Here is a 25,474-nt window from a genome sequence, read left to right as displayed (position 1 = left end):
TGCTCATGGGAGACCAATTAGAAGATCACCAAAATATTTGCAACCAGAGGTGACAAAGGTATTAGTGTGGGATTACTCAGAATGAATTGAGATAAGGCCAAGAAGAACAATACTAAGGAAATGAGAAATAGCAACGTTGTGACAAGGACAGCATGTGCTGGTGGATGCTCCGAACAGGATGTCACGTTTGTCAACAGTATAGAGAACTACCGCAGAACTCCAAGTTGCAGTGCGATAAAAATGTTACAGTGTGTGAGCCACAAAAGATTATATGCAGGTATCATACAATCAAGAATGCTGCTACATTGCTATCTATTGGTAAGAGAAGTGTACAGGACATTGGTGAGACATCTTGAAAATTACAAGATTGTTATAATTATTTGAAGAAGGATGCTAATACATTGGAGGTGGTTTATTAGATGGAAACCTTGGAATGAGTGGCTTATCATAAGAGGACAGGTTGAGTAGACTTGGCTTACTTTTGCCAGAGTTTAGAAAAGTGAGGGATAACATTTAAAAGGTGTAAGAGCCTGAATGACGTGGACAAGATGAGGATGGAAGGGATGCTTCCACTTGTAGGGAGTCCAGAATTAGAGGGCACTGTGTTAAAATTAAGTATCACCATTTTAGGAGAGAAAAACATTCTTGTTTCTGTGAGGGATGTGCAACCTGCAAACCATCTGTCTCTAAAGGCAATGGAGGCAGGATCATTAAATATTTTTAAGGCAGAAATGGATAGATCTTTGTTAGACAGAGGAGTCAAAAGGTTATCAGGGTGGATAACAATGTGGAATCAGAAATACAAACAGATCAACCATGATCTTGTTGAATGATGGAGCAGGATTGAGAGGTCAAATGACCTACTTTTCCTTTCCCATATACTCAAGACATAATACACCTTTACATTTTTTCTTCCCACCTATACACCTTGCATTGTCATAGAAGTCACATTAAAATTTAACTATTTCATTGAGAATATTGGTATGAAAGGAAAATGAACTCATTATACTTCATCAGGAAGCATTTCTGAGCAATCATTTTGCAAGGGTGTTGTGTTGCTAACTCACCTTACTTTTGTTTTTATACATTTAATAAAAAAAGGTCCTTACAAATGGATTTAATGTCTGGCATATGCAATCCTTAAAATGTCAAAATGCTTAACGGCTCCTGTTTTAGTTATTGCAATTTTCCTCCTCCATTTGAAAAGTGTTTCAGTATTCCATGTTAAATGTGCAAAATAAATAACACGTCTAAATAAATTGAAAAAGATGGTAAAATCAAGTTGTGTGGTAGAGAAACATTTCTGTATTTAGTGAGTGAATTGTAAGGATTGATTAGATTTCAAAACAACAAAATATATAGCTAGAAGAAGTTTTTTTTAATTACTACAGAAATGTTTCTACCAATATTACATCTTCCACATAATCCTCCCACTTGCCACTGTAGTAAATGAGGGCAAGTAACAAGTAGAATGGAACTGCAAAGTTGAAAATGAATAATTAATTCACATTTTCAGTGTGGAATCTGGTCATTTGCTGCTCTAGCAATTTTAAAATTAAGTTAGTATGGACAGACACAAAAGAAACAATTATCTCCAGATCTGGTTTCCTCCCACAGTCTAAAGATGTGCAGGTCAGGTGAATTGGCCATGTTAAATTGCCCATAGTGTGAGGTGCATTAGTCAGAGGGAAATGCATCTGGGTGGGTTACTCTTCGGAGGGTCGGTGTGGACTTGTTGGTCCAAAGGGCCTATTTCCACACTGGAGGGAATCTAAGCGAACCTAAAACTACCAGTGCTTATTTCATTCAACTCATAGGAGGTTTTGAGAAAGTGTATAAGGTTTGAGCAGGTAGGGAAAGAGATAAGTTTTGAGTTTTGTGAAACAAACGGTTCAGCTAGCATGACTCGGATCAGGTAAGAAGTTGCAGTAAACAATGGGTGCTTGAGGCAGGGGTGGTGGGTTAATAAGGTGGAAAAGCATTCATTACGTAAAGCCATTTAACAAGATGAAGCAGCAGTATGTAAAGGTGAAAGCATTATTTGAAGCCAGTTAACAAGGTTAAGAACATTCATTGTGTAACATCAGATGGCTTAATCTTTACTATTGACACTCATTGATCGCAATGGTCACCAAATCAGTATGGATGTTGCCTTATCTGGATGCTGCTCCCTGCAAATGACTATATAATTCATTAAGAAACTGCTGTGCGAGAGAAGACCGAGAAGTCATTAATCTGCGCACATAGGTGATCTTTCTCTCTCCCTCCAGGGCCAGGGCCCAGAAAAAAGATGAAAGAGGAAAAATAAACTATGTCTGTGTGTTTTGCTTTGACTGAGGCAGGAACAGGATGACAATAGTTTCACTTCTAAAGCTGATCTACAAATGTACATCAGGCTGCTCACCAGAAGGGAAAAACAGGGCTATTGCTCTCACAATTAGAGATCAAGAAAAGGACCAGTTTTGTATTCAAATGTCACTAAGAATTGAATGAGACTTCCCTCCTCACATAGAAAAACTGAGTGAGGAATGGGAATATTAAACTTGCAATGCCAATATTGAGAAATCATCCTATTAGTGCATATAGAGGAAACTGCAGAATAAATTACCACAAATATGCCTGATTGCTTTTTCTGAGATCGGATGGCCTCATTCTTTTATCAGCAAGTAGTGGTCAGATTAACAGCAAACTGCGGTTATTGTGTCATTGTTTTTCCACATAGGAAGATTAAAAATTATAATGTGGAAAAACCATTTTGAATGCACAGAAACAAAGCATTAAAATATTGAATACAAAATCGAACATTATTTTCTATTCATTTGTAGGAAGTGGGCATCTTTGGCTGGCCTGCATTTACTGCCCATCCCTAGTTCCACGTAAAAAGATGGTGGTGATGTGCCTCCTTGAACCATTGCAGTCTGTGTACTGCTGGTAGACCCACAATACCCCAAGGTGAAGGAATTCCAAGATTCTGAGCCTGTGACAGAGAAGGAACAGTTCTAGATTTCCAAGTCAGGATGGTGAGTGGCTTGTTGGTGAACTTGTGCCCCCATATCTGCTGCTCTTGTCATTCTAGATCGAAGAGGTTGTGGGTTTGGAAGGTGCTAAGGATCTTTGGCGAATTGCTGCAATGCGTAGATGGGACGTACTACTCTGAATGAGAGTCAGGTGGTAGAGGGATTGGATGCTTGTGGATGTGTTGCCAATCAAGCAGGTTGCTCTGTCCCAGATGGTCTCAAGCTTCTGGACTACTGTTGGAGCTGCACCTAACCAGGCAAGGAGAGAGTATTCCATCAAATCCCTGTTTTGTAGATGGTAGACAGGTTTTGATGAGTTAGGAGGGTAGTACTCATTGCAGTATTTCTAACCTCTGACCTACTTTTGTAGTCACTTTTATATGGTGAGCACAGTCAGTTTCTGGACAATGTTGATGCCCAGGGTATTAATAGCAGCTGATTCAGTGATGGTAAAACCATTGCATGGCAAAGGGCTATTGTTAGATTGTCTCTTATTAGAAGTGGTCATTGCCTGGCATTTGTGCAGCACAAATGTTTCTTGCCATTGCTAGGTCAAACTTCAATATTGTCTAGGTCTTGTTAAATATAGACATGGACAGCTTCAGTACTTCAGGACTCCCAGGGCAATTCCACCTCCACTCAGTGCAGTCAAGGGATCAGTTAAAATATGGTGCAGGGTTTAAAGGAACCAGAGGCTTACACTGACATTCACCATGTTGACCCCAAACACACCTCTGACAATCAGGGCTCTTAATAATCGATTGGCAGTTGCAATCCGTACCTATTATTAGCTGTTACTTCATGCCTCTTGAAGTATAAAGGGTGTAGATTCATAACAGCTTGAACAAAAACAAGGCAACAAAGACATTACTGCACATGCCCCATGTAGCAGAACGAGGACATGATAAGACAGAGGACCAGAAATTCAGCCCATCGAGTCTGCTCTGCCATTTGATCATGGCTGATAGATCTTTCAACCCCATTCTCCCACTTTCTCTCTGTAACCTTTGATCCCCTATTAAGAACCTATTTATTACGGTCTTAAATGTACTCCATGACCCGGCCTCCACAGCCTTCTGTGGCAATGAATTCCACAAGATTCACGATCCTTTGGCGAAAGAAGTTTCTCCTTAACTCTATTTTAAAGGGTCTTCCTTTTTTTCAAAGGCAGTGCCCTCAGGTCCTCATCTCTCCTGCCAATGGAAACATCTTCCCAATGTCCACTCTGTTCAGTATTCTGTAACTTTCAGTTAGATCACCCTTCCAAACACAGTCTAGTCCCAGCAAATGTTCCTTATAGGTTAAGCTTTTCATTCCTGGGATCATTCTTGTGATCTGGACCCACCCCAGGCCCAATTTATCCTTCCACAACAATAATAGAACAAACTTTCCTTTTTAGAACTGGACATTGGTAGAAGGTGCACACACTGGTAAGGAGTATCATTTCAAATACACCATGTTCATGATCTTTCCAGTGGACAAAGGAGCTCCTGCACGTTCATCAGTTCAGTAAATAGTAGGATGCACTACATGGCCAGCTTAACTCCAGAGCTAATCAGTAACAACTTGCCTTTAAATATTACTTTTAACATGAGAAAACATTCTGACATACTTCACAGACAAAAATCACAGGTGCCCACACACTTCAACTCAAGGTGTCAAACTTGTCCCTTTAAGGTAATGAAAATTGTGTTGGAACCTTGCCACTGCCACACCCAACTAGAAAGACACTGAGATCAGTTCAGCTGACCTTTCTTAACTCATGTCACTATGCAGCATGTCGTATTATTGAATGTCAAGGTCTGGAAGGAAGGAGTAAACCTCACAGAGAAACCTGCTCATTTTTGTATCATCAAATGGAAACATTTTTTAAAAAAGCATCAAAAGTCATCTCTTATCTATGCAGAATGTTGATAACTGAAATGCGTGTGATCTACAAAAAACACATTTCGGTTTAACCACATTCAAAATGTTAAAAACTCAGTTCATGTTAACTGTTAAAATGTGTAGGCTAGCACGTAAATTGGTGGAAGGAACTTGCGAGCATTACAGGATTCAAAGTTATACAGTCAAAGAGCTGTACAGCACGGAAACAGACCCTTCGGTCCGATTCATCCATGCCAACCTGATATCCTAACCTAATCTAGTCCCATTTCCCAGCACTTCCAATTCATATACCCATCCACATTCCTTTTAAATGCTGCAACTGTACCAGTCTGCACCACTTCCTCTGGCAGCTCGTTCCACATTCACACTACCGTCTGTGTAACAAAGTTGCCCCTTAGGTCCCTATTATATCCTTCTCCTTTCACCCTAAACTTATACCCTCTAGTTCTGATTCCCCCACCCCAGGAAAGACTTTGCCTATTTACCCTATCCATGCCCCTCATGACTTTATAAACATTTATAAGGTCACCCCTCAGTCTCCAATGCTCCAGGGAAAACAGTCCCAGCCTGTTCAGCCTCTCCCTATAGCTCAAATCCTCCAACCCTGGCAGCATCCTTGTAAATCTTTTCTGAACCCTCGCAAGTTTCACAACATTCTTCCGATAGGAAGGAGACCAGAATTGCACGCAATTTTCCAAAAGTGGACTAACCAATGTCCTGTACAGCCGCAACATGACCTCCCAACTCCTGTACTCAATACTCTGACCAATAAAGGAAAGTCTACCAAATGCATTCTTCACTATCCTATCTACCTATGAATCTACTTTCAAGGAACTATGAACCTATACTCCAAGGTCTCTTTCTTTAGCAACACTCCCTAGGACCTTACCATGAAGTGTATACGCCCTGCTAAGATTTGCTTTCCCAAAATGCAGCACCTCACACTTATCTAAATTAAATTCCATCTGCCACTTCTCAGCCCATTGGTCCGTCTGATCAAGATCCCGTTTGAGGTAACCTTCTTCGCTGTCCACAACACTTCCAATTTTGGTGTCATCTGCAAACTTACTAACTATACCTCCTAAGCTCACATCCAAATCATTTACATAAATGACAAAAAGTAGTTGACCCAGCACTGATCCTGGTGGCAGTCCAATGGTCATAGGCCTCCATCTGAAAAGCAACCCTCCACTACTACCCTGTCTTCTACCTTTGAGCCAGTTCTGCATCCAAGTGGCTAGTTCTCCCTGTATTCCATGAGATCTAACCTTGCTAACCATTTAATTAACATATTGTACCCACTTTATTGCCAATCAAAATAACATTAATATGTTTTGATACCTGATCAACAATTGTGCAAGTTCATTATATAATGTGAACCATGAGATTCCGGACGATTTAATACTATCACAATGTATGGAAGGTATGAAATAACTTACATTTTGCACTAATACTGAACACGCAGTGCAAATCAGGAGACAAGCCCTGTATTAAACTGGCAGCAAATCAAAGTAACCTAAACATTCTGTGATTTGATACCATAATGGTAATAAACGTACTCAGCGTCATAAGCCTGGTTCTGAAAGCACGTAGGGGGATCTACTGGATCCCACGGAATGCTTTATAAAGCTATTGGAGCGAACACTGAAGTATCTTTAAGGCAAAGATTCTCAATTCCTCACTCTCTATGTACTTGTACTTCAAATTCGAGACCGTCCTGCCCATGGCTGTTAGAGCTAAGTAGTATGAACATGGCTCTGCCTGGTTGAAACTCAAACTGAAGCTGATGGTCTCAAAGTGCAGTGGAATTACATTTTTAGACAGAACTATAGTCACACCCTCGCATTTAACTTAAAACCCATCCCAGTAGGCACTACAACTTAAATTATTTATCACTAATTTTGCAAAGAAAAAGAAACCACCAGCCAAACTGCTGCTGCTATTGTACTAGCTGTCATCTCTAGCTCTCTCATATTGCTAATCGGGTATTGTGTACATGCTTGTGTTGCGCAGAAATTTTGGAGAGCACAAAGGACCAAAATGGCATTCAGTATCTGGATAATATTACCGAAATAATGTATGGTGTTATTACAACTTTAGCTACAACTTTAATAACCACTAGTATTGTGAATGCATGGGAAGCAAATATGGAACAATAATAACACAATTATATTGCAAATTAAGCAGCACGTTCAAAAGTTTAATAACATTCTCTATCTGTTGTGTTGAAAAGCAAGCACTATCAACTGAAATCCAATCTGAAGCCACAAGGGGCATTTACTTTAGCACCATTTGAGTGTACAATTCAATACACCAGCAATGGTGGGCATTGTTTTGGACGGTCAGACAATACAAGCTACAGTTGCAGCTATTTCAAATCATTTCAAAGCTAACTTAATCACAAAAGGTAAACAAGAATTGGATCACCACCACCTTCCCTTTCGTAGGAAAAAGCCAATGTGGGTGTGTGTGCATATCATCAAAGCAGTTAAAGACCAAAGTGAATTATATCAAACCAGGTTATCAGATCTACATTACATTTGTACAAAAGCAGAAAGCAAACATTAAAACTAAGACTAAACTGTTGCTTTCTACTCCATCAAATTATCCATTGCGAAATGGAAGAATTTCCTAACTTCATTTTACTGTAACACTCCAAAGTAATGCACCTCTGTTTATCTAACTTGAAAAAAATAGATTTGAACTTATTTCTGTTAGCATAATTTTACCTGAATACAACCGCCACTTGTGGAAAAACAGTCAATAAAATAGTGTCTGCGGGTAAAAAACGCCAGCACAGTCCTCCAGCGAGAAGTTTCAACTTCATTCTCTTGCAAGTTCAGCTCATCAGCTGAACTCCGTTTTGTGCATTGCTTCAATCTCTGCCCAGCAGAATTCAGTCCAGCGCCAGCATTGCTTCTGTTGGGACGCGAGTACAAAAGCGACGTGTTGTTGCCGAAGATGTAATTCATCTCTGCAGGTGGTTGCTGGGCAGAGTCTCCCACTACCAGCTGCCAAATGGAGCACGTAGAAGCAACTGCAGATAGAATTACATCAGCATCACAAAATACAGGAGACAGAACCTGGCTACCTGCAGCAGTTGAAAATGTCTGAAAGTTCCTCAGAGCTGGAGAACACAGAATGAGTTTAAAACTATGACAACACCAGCTCTTTGAAAATCACAGTGCAGAGGGCCCTAATTAACGTAGCTTTGCTTTCTCTTTTCCATCAACTATTACCAGTGAAGCTACAGAAGACTTAAAGCCGGTTGTTCCCTATGGGTTTGTAACTATTTTGAAAGGCAGATGCAAGATCAATTAACAGGTATGAACATAAATGGACTGAACTTGGAACTGCCTATTCTTTGACAGAGACGAGAGGGAGGGAGAGGGTGGTTGGCAGTGATTTGAAAGAGGAGATTGGACGGAAGTATTTGTTTGCAATCCTTACACCAACACTCAAAAAAAATCATACTGTGGCATCCATGCCACATAGTCTGTCACTCAGAACCTTGTGCTTCAGTGATATTTACAAAGTTTAATTCAAGTGGTTGAAAATGTTTCTACCTATAATCGGAATACAAAATACATAATCCACCACAAGTAGTATCTTTTATTATGTGCTTTGTACAGCGCTTATGCAGAGATATTGACAATCCTTTCCATTGAAAAGTCAACAGGGAATAACCACCGGAAACCAGGCATATTGAAGGACTATTTAGACTGTGATATCAACAGCGTGAAATTATCCAACTCACTTAGAAATCAACAATGCGGTCAACATTCCCACTTCAGCAGTCGCAAGGCTGAATCAATATTTCACTGAAACAAACCATCATGCAGTGAAATTCTCCTTAAAGCAGAATGACTCTGCGGAGGTTTAATGGACTTGGGTGAAACGCATGAATACAACATGCAAAACCATCACTTTCAGAGCATCCATCCCAAGAGGGATCAAAGTCATTTTCATTTTGTCTTTCACCAAGGTGGAAGCAAAGAAATTACAATGTGCACAATGTGTAAGGATTCCATTTTTAACTGGACATCTGTGGTTAGACTAGAGAGATACATAGCCACAGGTAAAATCTTGAAAACACAATCCTGTATGATAACAATGGCAAATGTGAGGTAAGATTTGAGTCAGAATATTGGTATAGACAGGGAGAAATGGGGAGATAATGTTTCCATTTATTCTTAACCTCTATGATTCTTGAATGAGGGCAATGACAGGCATATTTTGAGAAGAGGCTTCAACCTTTTGAATGTGCTTATCCTCTCGTCACAACAAATACATTTTCTAATAAATTTAAAACCAAAAGTAAGTGTTTATTCACATACCACTCAAAACGTGAAGCAACAAAATCATGACACCTTCAGATACAGAGATATATTTGCATTGAAGAGATCAATTCAGTGGACACTTGCACTTAAATTATTAATGGAGTAACAAGAAACAAATTAGCAGTCCATAATCAGTTATCAAAGATGAAACATTGCAGTGAAGAAGGCTCTCGCTCCTTGATCTTTGAAGATAACTGAATTTTGGAAGTTGCTAAGATGTCTCATTGTAATCTGAGATAACCTTCTACACTATCCACTACACAGTGGCACAGTGGTTAGCACTGCTGCCTCACAGCGCCAGAGACCCAGGTTCAATTCCCACCTCAGGCAACTGACTGTGTGGAGTTTGCACATTCTCCCAGTGCCTGCATGGGTTTCCTCCGGGTGCTCCGGTTTCCTCCCACAGTCCAAAAAATGTGCAGGTTAGGTGAATTGGCCATTCTAAATTGCCCATATAGTGTTAGGTGCAGGGGTAAATGTAGGGAAATGGGTCTGGGTGGGTTGCGCTTCGGTGGGTCGGTGTGGACTTGTTGGGCTGAAGGGCTTGTTTCCACACTAAGTAATCTAATCTAACCTCCAATTTTGGGGTCATCTGCAAACTTACTAACTATATCTCCTATGTTCACATCCAAATCTTTTATTTAAATGACAAAAAGCAGTGGACCCAGCACCAATCCTTTGTGGTACACCACTGTGAGTAGGAAGGGTTTAGAGGGTATTGGGCCAAGTGCTGGCATAGGGACTAGATTAGGTTGGGATATCTGGTCGGCATGGATGAGTTGGACCGAAGGATCAGTTTCTGAGCTTACATCTCTATGACTAAGTCACACAAAGATATGTCCATGCTTCTGTAGAGAAAAATATAGCCTTGCAAGTGAAAACAGTTCAGCTCCTCTGCCCACTGTTCAAGTTGGCTGCTTAAACAGGACTCCTTTTGCCCAGCTGGTAAATATCTTTCTGTCCCAAGTAGCCTGAAACTGCCTTCTCCAGGCCAGTCCTTGGGACAATACTTGCTATTTCTAGACAAGTTTGACCATGTAGCCACAGAATCAATACTTCCATTATCCATACAAATGATTCAATATCATAAGCCACTGCCGCACAATGGAGATGAATGGTGGCTGTTCACACTTGTTTGTCATGCCGCTGTGTGTTAGCTATTAAGTTTTTGGATATGGAGTGTGGAGTGTTTCTGTAAATATTCAGGCAATAGAAGCAATAAATTCATAAATCATCTTTCATCTTGAGGATCCTCCACATAGGCATTTACATTTCAATGACTTTCCAGAGACACAAGTGAGCATTCCTCTTAAAAAAAAAATCTCCTGATCCCTTGGAATCCTTTTTGCATCAAAGTTAATTGTCCATATTACTTGTAAAGTAGAGTAAAAATGCCCATCATTTTTGTATGTTCATAGACACACAAGGTGAGCACAAAAGCACAAATAATTTTGTTCACTTCTTAACAGAAGAAGCTGAGAACTAGGACATGCAAGCACATGGCATTTTAAGTCACTCAACAGTTGACAAAATTTAGTGATGATACACAGGCTTTTCCATAACTTAGGTACTTTAGAATGATTTAATGGTGGAAATACTACTTCATTAAATCAATCTCCCACCTCCACAATTCTATCCGTCCCCTCTTTTGCTTTGTAAAGTCTTGCTAAAACTATAGAAAGTAAGACCTCATCCAGAATACTGTGAACACTTCCCTTTATATAAGGAAAGATGTACTAGCACTGGAGGCAGTCAAGAGGGGGTTCACTAGGCTGATTCCACGAATACTGAGTTTTTCTGATGAAACCTATGTTGAGTAGTTTTGGCTTGTACTCATTGGTGTTTAGAAGAATGAGGGGCAACCTTATTGAAACATAAAAGATTCTTAAGGGGCTTGACAGTTTTGATGTGGAGAATTGTTTCCTGCGAGTTTAGGAACAGAGGGCTTAGTCAAAGATAGAGTATAGAGCTGAGGAGGAATTTCTTTTCAGAGCAGAGAACCTATTACATTCTTTAATGCAGATTGCTTTCAAGGCAAGGAAAGATAGATATTAAATTTGTGGAGCAAACTAAGGTCATGGGGGAGAAGGTAGGAAAGCGAAGTTGAGGATTATCAGATCAGCCATAATCTCACTGAATGGCACAGCAGAATCAATAGGCCATAGGTCTTGCATCTGTTCCTATGTTTTCATTCAATTGATTCACTGCCCACAAAAGAAATTCCTCCTCATCTCTGTACTAAGTAGATCTCTGATGGAAATGGCCATCAGTTTGGAAGGCGCTAAAGAAATTTGGTGAATTTCTCCAGTGTATCATAAATATGGTACATACTGTTGCTCCCGAGTACCAGTGGCGAAGGAGTGAATGTTTCTGAATATGGTGCCAATCATGCCAGTTACTTTGTCCTGGACAGTGTCAAGCTTCTTGAGTGTTGTTGGAGCTGCGCACATCCAGGCAAGCGGAGAGTATTCCATCACACTCCTGACTTGTGCCTTTTAGATGGTGGACACACCTTGGGAGTAAGGAGAGGAGTAACTCACCACAGTATTCCTAGGCACTGACCTGCTCTTGTAGCCATTGTATTTATATGGCTAATCCAATTGCGCTTCTGGTCAATGGAAACCTCAGGAAGTTGATAGTGGGGAATTCAGTTATGATAACAAGAGGCAGTAGTTAGATTGCCTTTTAATGTTATAGTCATTGCCAGGCATTTTTGTGGCAGAAATGTTAGTTGCTTGCAGTGATGCTGGGGACCTCTGGGAAAGGCAGAGATGGATCATCCATTTAGCACTACTGGCTGAAGATTGTTGCAAATGAGCCTCAATTTTGGCATTGATGTGTGGGTCGCTCCCATCACTGGGGATGAAGATATTTGTGGAGACTCCTCCGTCAGTGATCTCCAGTGGCAGGACTGCAGAGTTTAGATTCACTGATTGTGGAATCACTTAGCTCTGTCAATCACTTGCTGCTTATGCTGTTTGGCATGCATACAGTAGTATTTTGTAGCTTCACCAGGTTGACATGTTTTTAGGTTTGCTTGATGCTGTTCCAGGCATGACTGCTTGCATAGTTCATTGAAGCGGAGTTGATCCCTTGGCTTGACGGCAATGGTAAAGCGAAAGAAATACCATACCAGGCCATGAAGTTGCAGGTTGTTTTGGCATATGATTTTGCTGCTTCTGATTCTGCCATTACCAATGGACAACAGTACATCATAAACCCACTCTTGAGCTGCTAGATCTGTTTGAAGTCTGTCCCATTTAGCATGGCAGTAGTGACTGAACTAGTTCCATCAGCAGTGCTACTTTCAAGTCATTCTTGGTGAAGGACATTAAAATCCCACAGTTTCTCAAAGCGGAGCACCGTTTCTCAGCCAAAGGATGGTAGCACATGGTAATCAGAAGGAGGTTTTGTCAGCAATGTTTGAACTGATGAAACTTCATGGGGTCCAGGCTCAATGTTGAGGATCCCTAGGGTAACTCCCAAGGTAACTCTGTTCCAACAAAGTAGATACAACTGTGCTGCCACCTCAGCTGAACCAGTCTTGCCAGTGGGATAGGATGGTGATGGTTCCATCTGGGATAGTCTACTCACAGAATAATACCTCACAAATAATGTCAGGTTGTTGTGTGGCTAGTCTGAGACACCTTGTCCAATTTACCATCAGCCCCAAGACGACACTAATAGGACAATTTTGCAGGGTTGACAGGAACCCTGTTGCTGTTGTTGCTTCTGGTGCCTACCCAATTTCATTTCTTTTTTGAGACTTTCTAGCGATTGTTACATCTGAATGTTGTTCAGCCATTTCAGAAGGCAGTTAAAAGCTAACAATGCCATGGATCTGGAGTCACATGTAGTCCAAACTCAGCAAGGAAGGCAGTTTCTTTCCCAAAAGGGCATTTGTGAACCAGGTAGATTGTTTTTCCATTATATTAGATACTTAATTCCAGATAATTTCATTGAGATCAAATCCCACTATCTGCCATAGCAGAATTCAAATTCAGGTCCCCAGGACATCACCTGGATTTCTGGATTAATATAATTGATTGACTATATTATACCATAAGGCTGTCACCTCCCTATTACTTAAAGTCATCCAAAATTCTGCTGTCCAGACTTTGACTCGCTCAAAGGTCAGTTCACCTGTCACTTTTGCAGTTACTGACCTGGTTTTATGACACCTCAATTTTAACATTTGCATCCTTACTTGCAAATCCCTCCATCTCTGTAGTTATTCACCATTCCTCCAAATCTCCGAATTAACTGTACACTTCTAGTTTTGGCCTTGTGAATTTTCATTGCTCCACCAATGGTGGCTTTGTCTTCTAACATATATACATTAAATTTGGATTCTTTCCCTAAATCTTCAATTTCTCCTACTTTAAGATATATCTTCGGACATACTTTGGGCATTCAGTTTCAAGGTCTTGGGGAGCTTGGTTCTAATTTTTTTTATCATACTACCAAGAAACATCTTTAACAGCATTAAAAGGTGCTATATTTATGCTATATCCTTACTATTCAAATCAATTCCATTCAACTGAAACTATAGGTTGTAAAAGACCCACATTTACAAAAACATAATCACCTGATGAAGGAGCGTCACTCCGAAAGCTAGTGTGCTTCCAATTAAACCTGTTGGACTATAACCTTTGAATTTAACCTGTGATTTTTAACTTTGTACACCCCAGTCCAACACCGGCATCTCCAAATCATAATTACAAAAACATAACCTTTTTTAAGAAGCAGCAGCAGTGAGAAGCAAACAGAGTACTAATTATTTTGACATGAATAACAAGAGTCTCACCCACAAAATTATTTGTTGTACAATTTTCCCCAAGTACAATTTTTCTCCATGCTTTTCAAATCTAATCTGAAAATGCAGTGAATGAGCCCAGAGCTTATATCCAGACAATCAATGTGTCCAACCAGTCATAAAGGTGGCATCCATTGCCCTTACCTCTAAAAAGGAAATTTTAAACTTTGAAAACACATAAATGACACATCAAAACAAAAACATCCATTTTAAATTCAAAATGCTCTTTTGAGTACAACGCTGAAGTTTTTTTTTGCTATCTGCCATCCGTTTTGGATATCTTTCTATCATTTACTGCTTTCCAAATAGGAGATGCTTTATCACAGGCTTTTTTGCTCCTACTTATGTAATCACTCCAGTCTTAGTATGCCTTGCTTTCACTCCAGTTCACTGGATTCTGAGATGGCTATGTTAAACGCTGATTTGTGCACACTAGCTCAGGTTGGGCAGGTGGTGTTTGAAGAGATTGGTAAGTGAATTGTTTAGAGGTTTGTGTGCTCCTTCTGAGCTTTAGCTTCTCTTCATACAAAGTTTCTTGCTGTTCAGTCCTTTGCCAAATGAACCTTCTTCATTTGGTTGGCCAAAAGCCAGGGTCAGCCAGGAGAGGATATCACTTGCCCTTACCAACGTAGTCTGTAAGCACAAGGATCTAAATAGATCACGGCCATTATGAGTTTCGCTAGGCCGATTGACTTCTCATTACATATCCTGAGATAAAATTAGATTTTAAATGCTCGCTTATCCTGTATCACACCAGAGACTTTGCTTTCCTTTTTGGAAAATAAAACCTTCATCCATCGGCAGATTTAGACGACACCACTTTGCTTTTAGTGGTGACAATGGAATTGGTGAATCATATCTAATCTGATTACAGTCTCAATATTGAAGCATTTTCCATCAGCCCAGCACAACTTGTCATGATTCATAAACGTAAAGTGGGAATGGTGACAAGACATTACAGCCAATACAAAAACCGATTAAAACAATTTGTCTAGAGAAGACTGCAAAGGTTCAGGGTAGAAAACTATTACAGAAACTTTGGCAGATATTAACAAAATAAAGCCATCAATACACCAAAATGACTGAACATTATCCTTATTCTCTGCTGCACTTTCCACCCACATACTTGAGGTTGCAGGCTGTTTCATAAATCACAAGGGCAAACTCATACCTTATGACTGGCACTGTAAGTAGAGTCACTAATGAATTGCATCATCCTGAAACACTGGCATTATACCTCACTCTGGACACCATTCTGATGCAATGGATTGGCATGCTGTACCCACCTCAGACTTTGGTTGAAATCTGGCACAGTTCAAATAAATAACAAATTTTTTTGACGACAAGAAAGCCCTAAAAAGTAAGTCTCATTCAGACAACCTTGACTGAGCAGGAACATAGCAGCCTCTAATTCGAACAAAAATAACTAAATATACAAAAGAAAATCCAGCAAATGCTGGAAACTTTCAGCTGGTCAGGCAGAATCTGTAGAGTTTACATTTTAGGAGTAACAATACTTCAACAAAACAGGAAGATACTACAGGTGATCAGCTTACAAGGAAAAACAGTTCAAGGGAAAATGACCACTTATGCATTTAATCATTTCCTGCTCTCCACCTAATCACTTTACAGATCATTTTGTCTTTGATCTGTCATGTACAGCATCTGCCAGTTCTGACTGAGACCTGAAACATTACCCTAATTTTCTGCCCATCTGCAGATGTTGCATTATTTGTTGAGCATTCCTAGCATTTACAGTTTAAATGTTTCAATGCTTGGCATCCATTTGTCAGCCTCAAGGCAAGATACAAATTCCAAATGTGGAATTCAGGTAAAAGAATCATCAAAATGCCTTGTTTTGACAGCATACATGAGATTTCCAAAGCATGGCCAAAATTTGTTGAAGTGGAAGCAGAGAAGTCAAGTCAGATGAAATATTTTATATTCTACAATCTGAAGGACTTGAATTAGGTATCTTTAACAAAGCACCAGACGGGCCAAATGGACTGACCACACAATCCTACTTTTCAACTACTCCCCCTAGAGATAACTTCTTTCTCCTGAATATGCTAATAGAATCCAACCTCATGGCCTTCCTCTTCTTTGCAGGAAGAAAGGGGAGAAAGAGGGCGGAGAGTTGGAGGGAAGAGGGGAAGACACAGATAGAGGGTGAGGGTGAGAGAGTGAGAGGGTGAGAGGGTGAGAGGGTGAGAGTGAGAGTGAGATCAGACAGAAAACACAGACACAGCAACAGAGAGAGAAGAAAACAGAGGTTGAGACTCCCTGAATTCACCCTCACCCTCGAGGTTTTAGTAGTAGGTACTCTCCAACCACACCCCATTCAGTTTTCTACAAACTATAGCAGCAAGTGTTTGACAAAGACTTCCTTAAGTCAACTAAAATCCTATCATGCAGGTGGTATTCGTCACTACATTCCCATGATATGCAACACAATCACTGTACAACCCAAATAGAATGAGAAAAATTCCACCAGCACTGCCTCTGATAAATTCTCCAGATTCAGTGGGAGGGTAATCAAAAGATAGCACCCATTTTGCAGCCAGTTCTACCATATAATCAGGCAAAACTCCTGCAAAACCAACTGCAATGGACACTGTGCCCAGTCACCTGGAAAGTAATTCAGCCAGGTCCTGTTTTCTCAACTTTCAAATGGCCAATGTTTGAAGGGAAGATGAAGAAAACTCAATAAATACTGTCCTCAAAGCATTATTGTTATTAATGACTGGAGGAGCTTGTTACTAATCTGTTCAAACTTGTGACGAGTCCATCAAGCTGACTCCCAATGTCTTAACGATGAGGCAGAGGGGCAACCGAGTCGGAGAAAGGAAACCAAACTTGCAATCTGGACCCGCTACCTCACGAAATGTAATGTCTACGTGCCAAGAGATCTAAAGGTCAAAAATTGACAAATTCAGTCAGACTCATGACAGAATTTGCTTTTGGATCTACTCTTTCTAATTTGATTAACAAGATTAAAAAGTCACCGATAATCATTGCTCTATTCTTTTTACAAGCTCTATTCTTTTTACATGTTGACTTATAGCCTTTCTCACAGAGTGGCTACTGTTGTTTTTTTGGGGGGGGGGGGGGGGGGGGGGGGGAGGGGAGGGGGGTCGGCGTTTGTACATTAATTTCACTAATGTCTTCACCCCCTTGCTGTTTTTACCTCCACCCAAATGGATTCTACATCATCCGAACCTAGATAATTTCTCACAACTTTCGTAATTTCATTTCTTATTAAGTGAAACCCCACCACCTTTTCCATCCCTCTGGTCTCTCCAATAGGCCAATATCCCTCAAAATTAAGTATCCATTTTGATTTGCACCATCAGTTCATCGACCTTACTCCAAATTCTCCTATTAAAGTACAAAGCCTTTAATTTTGTTCTATTATTGTGTCTGTTGGTACAACATGGCATTCACATATACTGTCCTTTCCTTTTATTTTCTGATAAATACCAACCAATTCACTAAGCTGCAATCCTACCTTCTCCCTTAGCTTTGATTTTATAACTTTCTCATGTTTTAACTTGTGTGGCCTTTTGTCAAACTTGACCACTCTCATTTCATTCCAGACATCTGAAAAATTGACAGTGCATCTAAACTGGCTCTCAGATTTAACAATATAATCCGAATTTAGTACTGCAAGTGCATTGCTTGGAACATAGAATATAGGAGGAGTAGGCCATTTGGCCCTTTGAACTTACTCCCCCATTTAACGTGATCATGGCTGGTCATCCAATTATTCCACCGCCTTCGCCTCCACGCCTACTTCTCCAACCAGGATTCTTGCCCACCCTCTGACGACCCCTTCTCCCGCCTCCAAACACACCCCATCCACATGGACACCCCATGCTGGCCTCTTACCCACCCTCGATCTCTTCATAGCCAACTGCCGCCGCGGCATTGACCGCCTCTCACCCACTCCCACCTTTCACCTTCACAACGTGCAGCCCTCCACTCCCTCCGCTCCAATCCCAACCTCACGATCAAACCAGCAAAGGAGGCATAGTAGTAGTTTGGCGCACCGACCTTTACATTGCTGAGGCTAAATGGCAGCTCGCGGACACGTCCTCCTACTGCCCCCTTGACCATGACCCCACCTCCCACCACCAAACCATCATCTCCCAGACCATCCATAACCTCATCACCTCAGGGGATCTCCCATCCACCGCCTCCAACCTCATAGTCCCACAACACCGCACCGCCCGTTTCTACCTCCTGCCTAAAATCCACAAACCTGACTGTCCCGGCCAACCATTGTCTCAGCCTGCTCCTGGCCCACCGAACTCAGCTCTGCATACCTTGACACGGTCCTGTCCCCCTTAGTCCCACCTATGTTCGGGACACCACCCACGCCCTCCACCTCCTCCATTATTTTTGCTTCCCCGGCCTTATCTTCACCATGGACATCCAGTCCCTGTACACCTCCATCCCCCATCACAAAGGCCTCAAAGCCCTCCGCTTCTTCCTTTCCCGCCAAACCAACCAGTACCCTTCCACTGACACCCTCCTTCGACTGACTGAACTGGTCCTCACCCTGAACAACTTCTCTTTCCAATCCTCCCACTTCCTCCAAACTAAAGGAGTAGCCATGGGCACCTGCATGGGCCCCAGCTATGCCTGCCTCTTCGTAGGATATGTGGAACAGTCCTTCTTCTGCAGCTACACTGGCACCACCCCCCCCCCCCCCCCCACCTTTTTCTCCGCTACATCGTGCTCCTACGAGGAGGTTGAACAGTTCATCCACTGGACCAACACCTGCCACCCCGACCTCAAACTTACCTGGACCATCTCAGACTCCTCCCCTTCCTAGACCTCTCCATTTCTATCTTGGATGACCGACTCAACACGGACGTTTATTATAAACTGACTGACTCCCACAGCTACCGAGATTACACCTCCTCCCACCCTGCCCCCTGTAAAAAAACGCCATCCCATATTCCTAATTCCTTCGCCTCCGCCGCATCTGCTCCCAGGAGGACCAATTCCAATACCGAACAACCCAGATGGCCTCCTTCTTCAAAGACCGCAATTTCCCCTCAGACGTGGTTGACGATGCTATCCACCACATCTCCTCCACTTCCCGCTCCTCCACTCGCCACCAGGCCAAAACCCCACTGGTCCTCATCTACCACCCCACCAACTTCCAGATACATCGTATCATCCTTCGTCATTTCCGCCACCTCCAAACGGACCCCACCACCAGGGATATATTTCCCTCCCCTCCGCTATTAGCGGTCCGGAAAGACCACTCCCTCCGTGACTCCCTTGTCAGGTCCACACCCCCACCAACCCAACCTCCACTCCTGGCACCTTCCACTGCAACCGCAAGAAATGCAAAACTTGCGCCCACACCTCCCCCCTCACTTCCCTCCAAGGCCCCAAGGGATCCTTCCATATCCATCACAAATTCACCTGCACCTCCACACACATCATTTACTGCATCCGCTGCACCCAATGTGGCCTCCTATACATTGGGGAGACAGGCCACCTACTTGTGGAACATTTCAGAGAACACCTCTGGGACACCCACACCAACCAACCCAACCGCCTCGTGGCTGAACACTTTAACTCCCCCTCCCGCTCCGCCAAGGACATGCAGGTCCTTGGCTCCTCCATCGCCAGACCATGGCAGCACGACGCCTGGAGGAAGAGCGCCTCATCGTCCGCTCAGGAACCTTCCAAACAAAAGGGATGAATGCAGATTTCGCCACCTTCCTCATTTCCCCTCCCCCCACCTTATCTCAGTCCCAACCCTCGGACTCAGCACCGCCCTCTTGACCTGAAATCTTCTTCCCGACCTCTCCGCACCCAACCCCTCTCCGGCCTATCACCTTCACCTTAACCTCCTTCCACCTATCGCATTCCTAATGCCCCTCGCCCAAGTCCCTCCTTCCTATCTTTTATCTTAGCCTGCTTAGCACATCCTCCTCATTCCTGAAGGAGGGCTTATGCCCGAAACGTCGATTTCCCTGCTCCTTAGATGCTGCCTGACCTGCTGCACTTTTCCAGCAACACATTTTTCAGCTCTGATCTCCAGCATCTGCAGTCCTCACGTTCTCCCATCCAATGTTCCAATGTAGTTCCTTGTTCCCACTTCCTCCACAAAAACTGTAAATTCCTCTAACCCCAATAACCATATCTAACTCCCTGAAAATAATGCTTTGGTCACAACTGCTTCCTACACAGCAGAAAATTCCACAAGCTCACCCCTCTCTGGACATTTATCATCTACATTCTAAATTGCCTGCACCATATACTTAGGCTGCTACTGCTGCTTCTTCAGCTCATATAAACAATAATTGGAATGGAATAGCTTCTACTCCTTCCAACATTGTATCCTTCTGGGGCTATGCTGTTAATTTTTTCATCACTTCACATCAATGCAAAATAGCAATTTAATTGCATGTTTACAGTTATGGCCGTGCCATTCAAAACCAAGACTTTGTTTATTCGGCTCTTAAAGCAATACAACTCTTAACCCGAGTTTGAAAGTTGATTCCAAAGCTTATTACATTTTGTTTGAGTTCTGCAAACAAATAAAACTACAGAAGATATGGGTTTGCATTTATATATTTATTTGGTTTTTTAAAAATTAATTTGACCTTTCATCAAAACATTCTCTAAAAAAAGCTCATTATTCGGTCCAAATTAAAGTTTAACAACTTAGAATGCATATGCTGAAATCCAACATGGAAGTACAAACATTAATATAATGGAAATACTGAACTTTGACACTACAAAAAGTGATCCATAACTTTGTCTCGTGTCCCAGCTTAAATCGCTTGCTTCAAAAAGCCAAGCAGTTGCTTGATCTTTTTTCTGTGTGCACGTCCCATTGCAGCACTCATCTCTTCCCACAGTCTGTCAAAAGGCCTATCAAGAAGCTATATGCTGTGCATACTGCTGTAACTTAGAAAGCCGCAGGTTTAATTGGCCCAGATGCAGAAGGCCTTTTGAAACGTACAGCCTGCAAATTACCCCAGAGGCTAGGGTGAACATTGAACTTTTAAAACTAAATAAGTTAAGATTCAAGAGTCTTGATATCAACACACCATTACTCATGCATTTTAAGAGTCTTCCCCACAAATACCCACATTCGTCTGGCATTGAAGACTAATGAATTTTGAAAGGAGATGCAATATGTGCCTTTCAATAGAATATATCCAGCCTCCGAGCCTGGTCTTTATTATGTTTAACAACAGGAAAGAAAGGAATCGCAGCATAACCTAGCTTAGTAATATCTTAGCTGCATGTTGATAACCTCAATTTCTGATAAATAATCAGCACTGCTCATTATTTTCCTTAGCATTTCTACAAGCAAGGCTATTTTCAAACTAGCATCCGGTCTTCAACAATCTTCACAGCTAAATTCCAAGAAAGCTTTCACCTCACTGTCTACAACTTCAGCTGCACATGGCAAATTGCTAACTGGAATTCTTGAAAAAATAAGAGAAAATGAACAAACACGACAAAAGAGACTCAATAACAAAAATGAATTAAAACGAGAAGCTTCTCAAGAAAACACATTGTGACTTTAGGATTTTAGTACTATTAACTGACAGACATCATTCGCTTATTTTCCACAAGACACAGCCCTCACGACAGCAATTCGATGCTTCTCAAATCGGAAGTCTATACGTAACAAGTAGCCAGGCATTTGCTGCTCAGTTCAATTATCTTACCGACAAATGAAGATGCTGTTGCCTGGATTTCCGTACATTGTTGATAAACCGACGACCCATCTTCTTGGCATACCATACAGATGCAAACATCCTTTTCTCTCAAGGCTGCTTTATTCTTCCACCTCTTCAACTGCACTGCTGGATTAGATCTCACTTTATTGCAAAGCATCTGACAAAATGCAGGTACTTTAGGAAGATAAAGTAGATTGTGCTGCGTCACACTGTCATAGGTTATTTTCGCGAGTGGGGGGGGAACAATTTAACCTTGCAATAAATCAGATTCAGTATTTCTACAAAGCAACAGTGGCCCACACAGACAGCGCTAAAATCTCATGCCCACTTTGAGCTCGCTTGCCGACTGAGCTGATGTTATTATAAACAGGTTTAATTTACAATACTGCTGAATCCAATTTAAAGGCAGTAGTTAGGATGTGAGGAGGTGGTGGGCTGCAACAAGTCTGGCAATGCTTTAGCAGTGAATGAAGCTGAATTCCTACAGCATTCGTGATTCAGCAAATGTCTCTTCAACACTGACTAAATAACGTGAAGGCTGCTTAGTCACAAGGGGTGCCTTACACCAGGCAACCATAGGATGCACCATCAGTTCTGCAAATGATAATACTGAACATTCATGCTGTCCACCCAGGATTGCCGAATGCAGTTTCAGCGCACCACATGTTAACCTTCACCATGAGATAATCCTCTGTCAAATACCATAAAATACCTAAAGCTCACTTTTCTGCAGCCAACAGGTAAACTGATGGAAGTATTTAAGTAGAACAATGGGTATCATAAAATTGAACATAAATATAATAGGTCATAGAAAAACTAAAAAAAAAACACCTTTTTTTTATTTTGGTTGTATGCATGCGTAAAAAGTAAAAACACTGAAGCTTTTTAGTTGCATCAAGTACTAGAGGTTAATAACTAAAAAGTAGCCCCAACAGCTGCAGAAACAATTAAGCCAATGGCTGTCAGCAGCACCTTACCAACTGCAATTAGTGATGAAAAATAAGAGATTTCCAGAGCAACTGAACACATTAAATCTATGAATTAAAAAGTGTCAGGGCATATACAAAAATCATGTGATTTCTTGCTATAGGGAGGGGGAAAGAGTAGGTCTGGGGTACGGGGAAAGAGAGAGAGGGAGGGTGCGAGAAAGGAGAGGAGGGGGGGGAAGAGAGAGAGAGAGAGAGAGAGAGAGAGAGAGAGAGAGAGAGAGAGAGAGAGAGAGAGGCAGGAGGATGGAGAGAGAGAGAGAGAGGAAGGAGGGGAGAGAGAGGGGAAAGATTGTTGCATTGGACTGAACAGTCCTTACAGAAATGTATGGGGTTGTGCAATGACACATAGGGCTTAAGAGTAGGTGTCATATTAGGAGCAGGCTGTTTTATTACATTCTCAATTAGGAATAACCAAATTGCATACTGGATCAGACTACATAATATCAGAAAGGATTGTGCTTACTTAAAAATATTTCACCAGAATCACACATTGAGAAGAAACATCTTGTTTTGAACGACTCAACAGTGGCAGCAACTAGCAAACACGCACCAATATGGAGCAAAAAGAAGAATTAACCCTTCAGGCAATGCAGAAGATAAAGTGACAGCACTTTGCTGTTCTTTGTTTTGCATTTACTAAGAATTAAATGATAATACTGGATTCAGGGGCAGGCTCAGGGGGAATGGAAGAGATTTATTGCTTGAAATGTATTTATACAGCAATGATTCGGAGTAAGGAAAAAGCAGAAAACAGGGCAGCATTAAATCAGTCTTTTAAGAAGAGAGACTAAATTTTGACTACTTAAAAAAATCACATAAACCTGTTGGACTATAACTGGTGTTATGTGGAAGCAGCAGCTTTCAGAGTACTGCTCCTACATCAGGTATCTGAAAGAGCAGCTGCAGCCACCTGATGTAGGAGCAGCACTCCAAAAGCTAGTGCTTCCAAATAAACCTGTTGGACTACCATCTACTGTTGTGAGATTTTTAACTTTGTCCATCCCAGTACAACACAGGCTCCTCCACATCAAATTTAGACTAAGTCAAGAGTTGACATGGCTTTCTCAGGACAAATATTTCTAGTTTTTAAAGTAAGCTTGACCTTAATTGTGCTTGTGAACAGTAATCATCTTCTCAACTAGCAACTTGGATACAACAATAAGGCACCATGAGAGATAAAGCAGTATACAGGAATTAAACACTAATATTTTGTTGAACACAGCAATCTCATTATTTTGATCAATACCAACTTCCATCTCCAGATTTGATTGGTCCCTATTACCTACCCAACTGCAAACAGTCACAAGATTATCAGAAAAGTGGCATGACCCAAGGTTGTTGAGTTTTGGGATCTTATCCAAACGTAAAAGGCAACAGAAAAGTCATTGTCTCTTCCTTTGAATTTTGTTATTATCTGCCAAAGTTTTCTATCCAAATATTACTTTAAAACTGTTCATGTCTGCGCTATTCAAAAGTGCAAAACAGTTCTCCAAAACAACCGATGCATCATTCCTTCCCAACAATGAGCATAACCAGTTTTTGGTTCGGCTCTGAATTTAAGATTTCTGATATAGATGCTTGATTCTCTGGAACCCTGCTCTCTAATGTCAGTTGCAATTTCGTCTCAGTTGAACTGCAGACTGAAAGGCTTGATCAAAAATAGAAAATGAAAAAGTTGGATTCAAATTCACTGTTGTTTCTTTTAGTCATTAATGAGATATGAGTGTTATGGGCTAGGCCAGTGTTTATTGCATGTCCCTAATGGGTCAGTTATGAGTCAATGTTACTATGCGTTTGGAGTCTCACAGACCAGACCAAACCAAATAAAGATGGCAGATTCCCGCTCCTGAACAACATTAGTTTTTACTACAATCAGACTTTCACAGCACAGAAAGAGGCCATTTGATCAATCGTGCCTGTAGTCGAGAAAAACCTGATTATATTAATTCCATTTTCCAGCTCTGGTTCATAGCCCCGGAGGGTAGGGCATTGCTAGTGAATGTCTAAACAGTGCTTAAATGTTGCAAGAGTTTCTGACTCATCCAGCCTTTCAGGCAAGAAGTTCCTGACTATCACTACATAAGACACAGGAGTGGAAGGAAGGCCATTCAGCCCATCGAGTCCACTCCGCCATTCAATCATGGCTGATGGGCATTTCAACTCCGCTTACCCACATTCTCCCTGTAGCCCTTAATTCCTCGAGACAACAAGAATCTATCAATCTCTGCCCTGAAGACATTTAGCGTCCCGGCCTCCACTGCACTCTGCGGCAATGAATTCCACAGGCCCACCACTCTCTGGCTGAAGAAATGTCTCCACACTTCTGTTCTGAATTTACCCCCTCTAATTCTAAGGCTGTGTCCATGGGTTTTAGTCTCCTCACCTAACGGAAACAATTTCCTAGCATCCACCCTCTCCAAGCCATGTATTATCTTGTACGTCTCTATTAAGTCTCCCCTTAATCTTCTAAACTCCAATGAATACAATCCCAGGATCCTCAACTGTTCCTCATATGTTAGACCAACCATTCCAGGAATCATCCGTGTGAATCTCAACTGGACACGTTCCAGTGCCAATATGTCCTTCCTGAGGTGTGGGGACCAAAACTGGACACAGTACTCCAAATGGGGCCTGACCAGAGCTTTATAAAGTCTCAGTAGCACATCGCTGCTTTTATATTCCAACCCTCTTGAGATAAGTGACA

General features: G+C 41.5%; 1 protein-coding gene across 26 annotated transcripts in view; it reads right to left on the bottom strand.

Annotated features, from left to right (window-relative positions):
* Positions 1-25,474, bottom strand: part of LOC140478823 (disks large homolog 1) — a 459,945-nt gene that overhangs the window by 212,641 nt on the left and 221,830 nt on the right. Inside the window, exon 1 of one of the 26 annotated variants that reach the window (XM_072572266.1) lies at positions 21,770-21,876. The exons of 24 other annotated variants lie outside the window; for them this stretch is intronic. In XM_072572266.1, coding sequence (XP_072428367.1) covers positions 21,770-21,859 — 90 coding nt within the window. In that variant the 5' untranslated portion in view covers positions 21,860-21,876. Of the gene's footprint in view, positions 1-7,633; positions 7,892-21,769; positions 21,877-25,474 lie in introns of those variants that run through there. One more of the 26 variants, XM_072572263.1, reaches the window with a different exon arrangement.

Source organism: Chiloscyllium punctatum, chromosome 6 (genome assembly GCF_047496795.1).
Source record: "Chiloscyllium punctatum isolate Juve2018m chromosome 6, sChiPun1.3, whole genome shotgun sequence".
In the NCBI taxonomy this organism is placed as follows: domain Eukaryota; kingdom Metazoa; phylum Chordata; class Chondrichthyes; order Orectolobiformes; family Hemiscylliidae; genus Chiloscyllium; species Chiloscyllium punctatum.
Note: the sequence above shows the minus strand (reverse complement) of the source record. Positions and strands in the feature narration are given on the sequence as shown.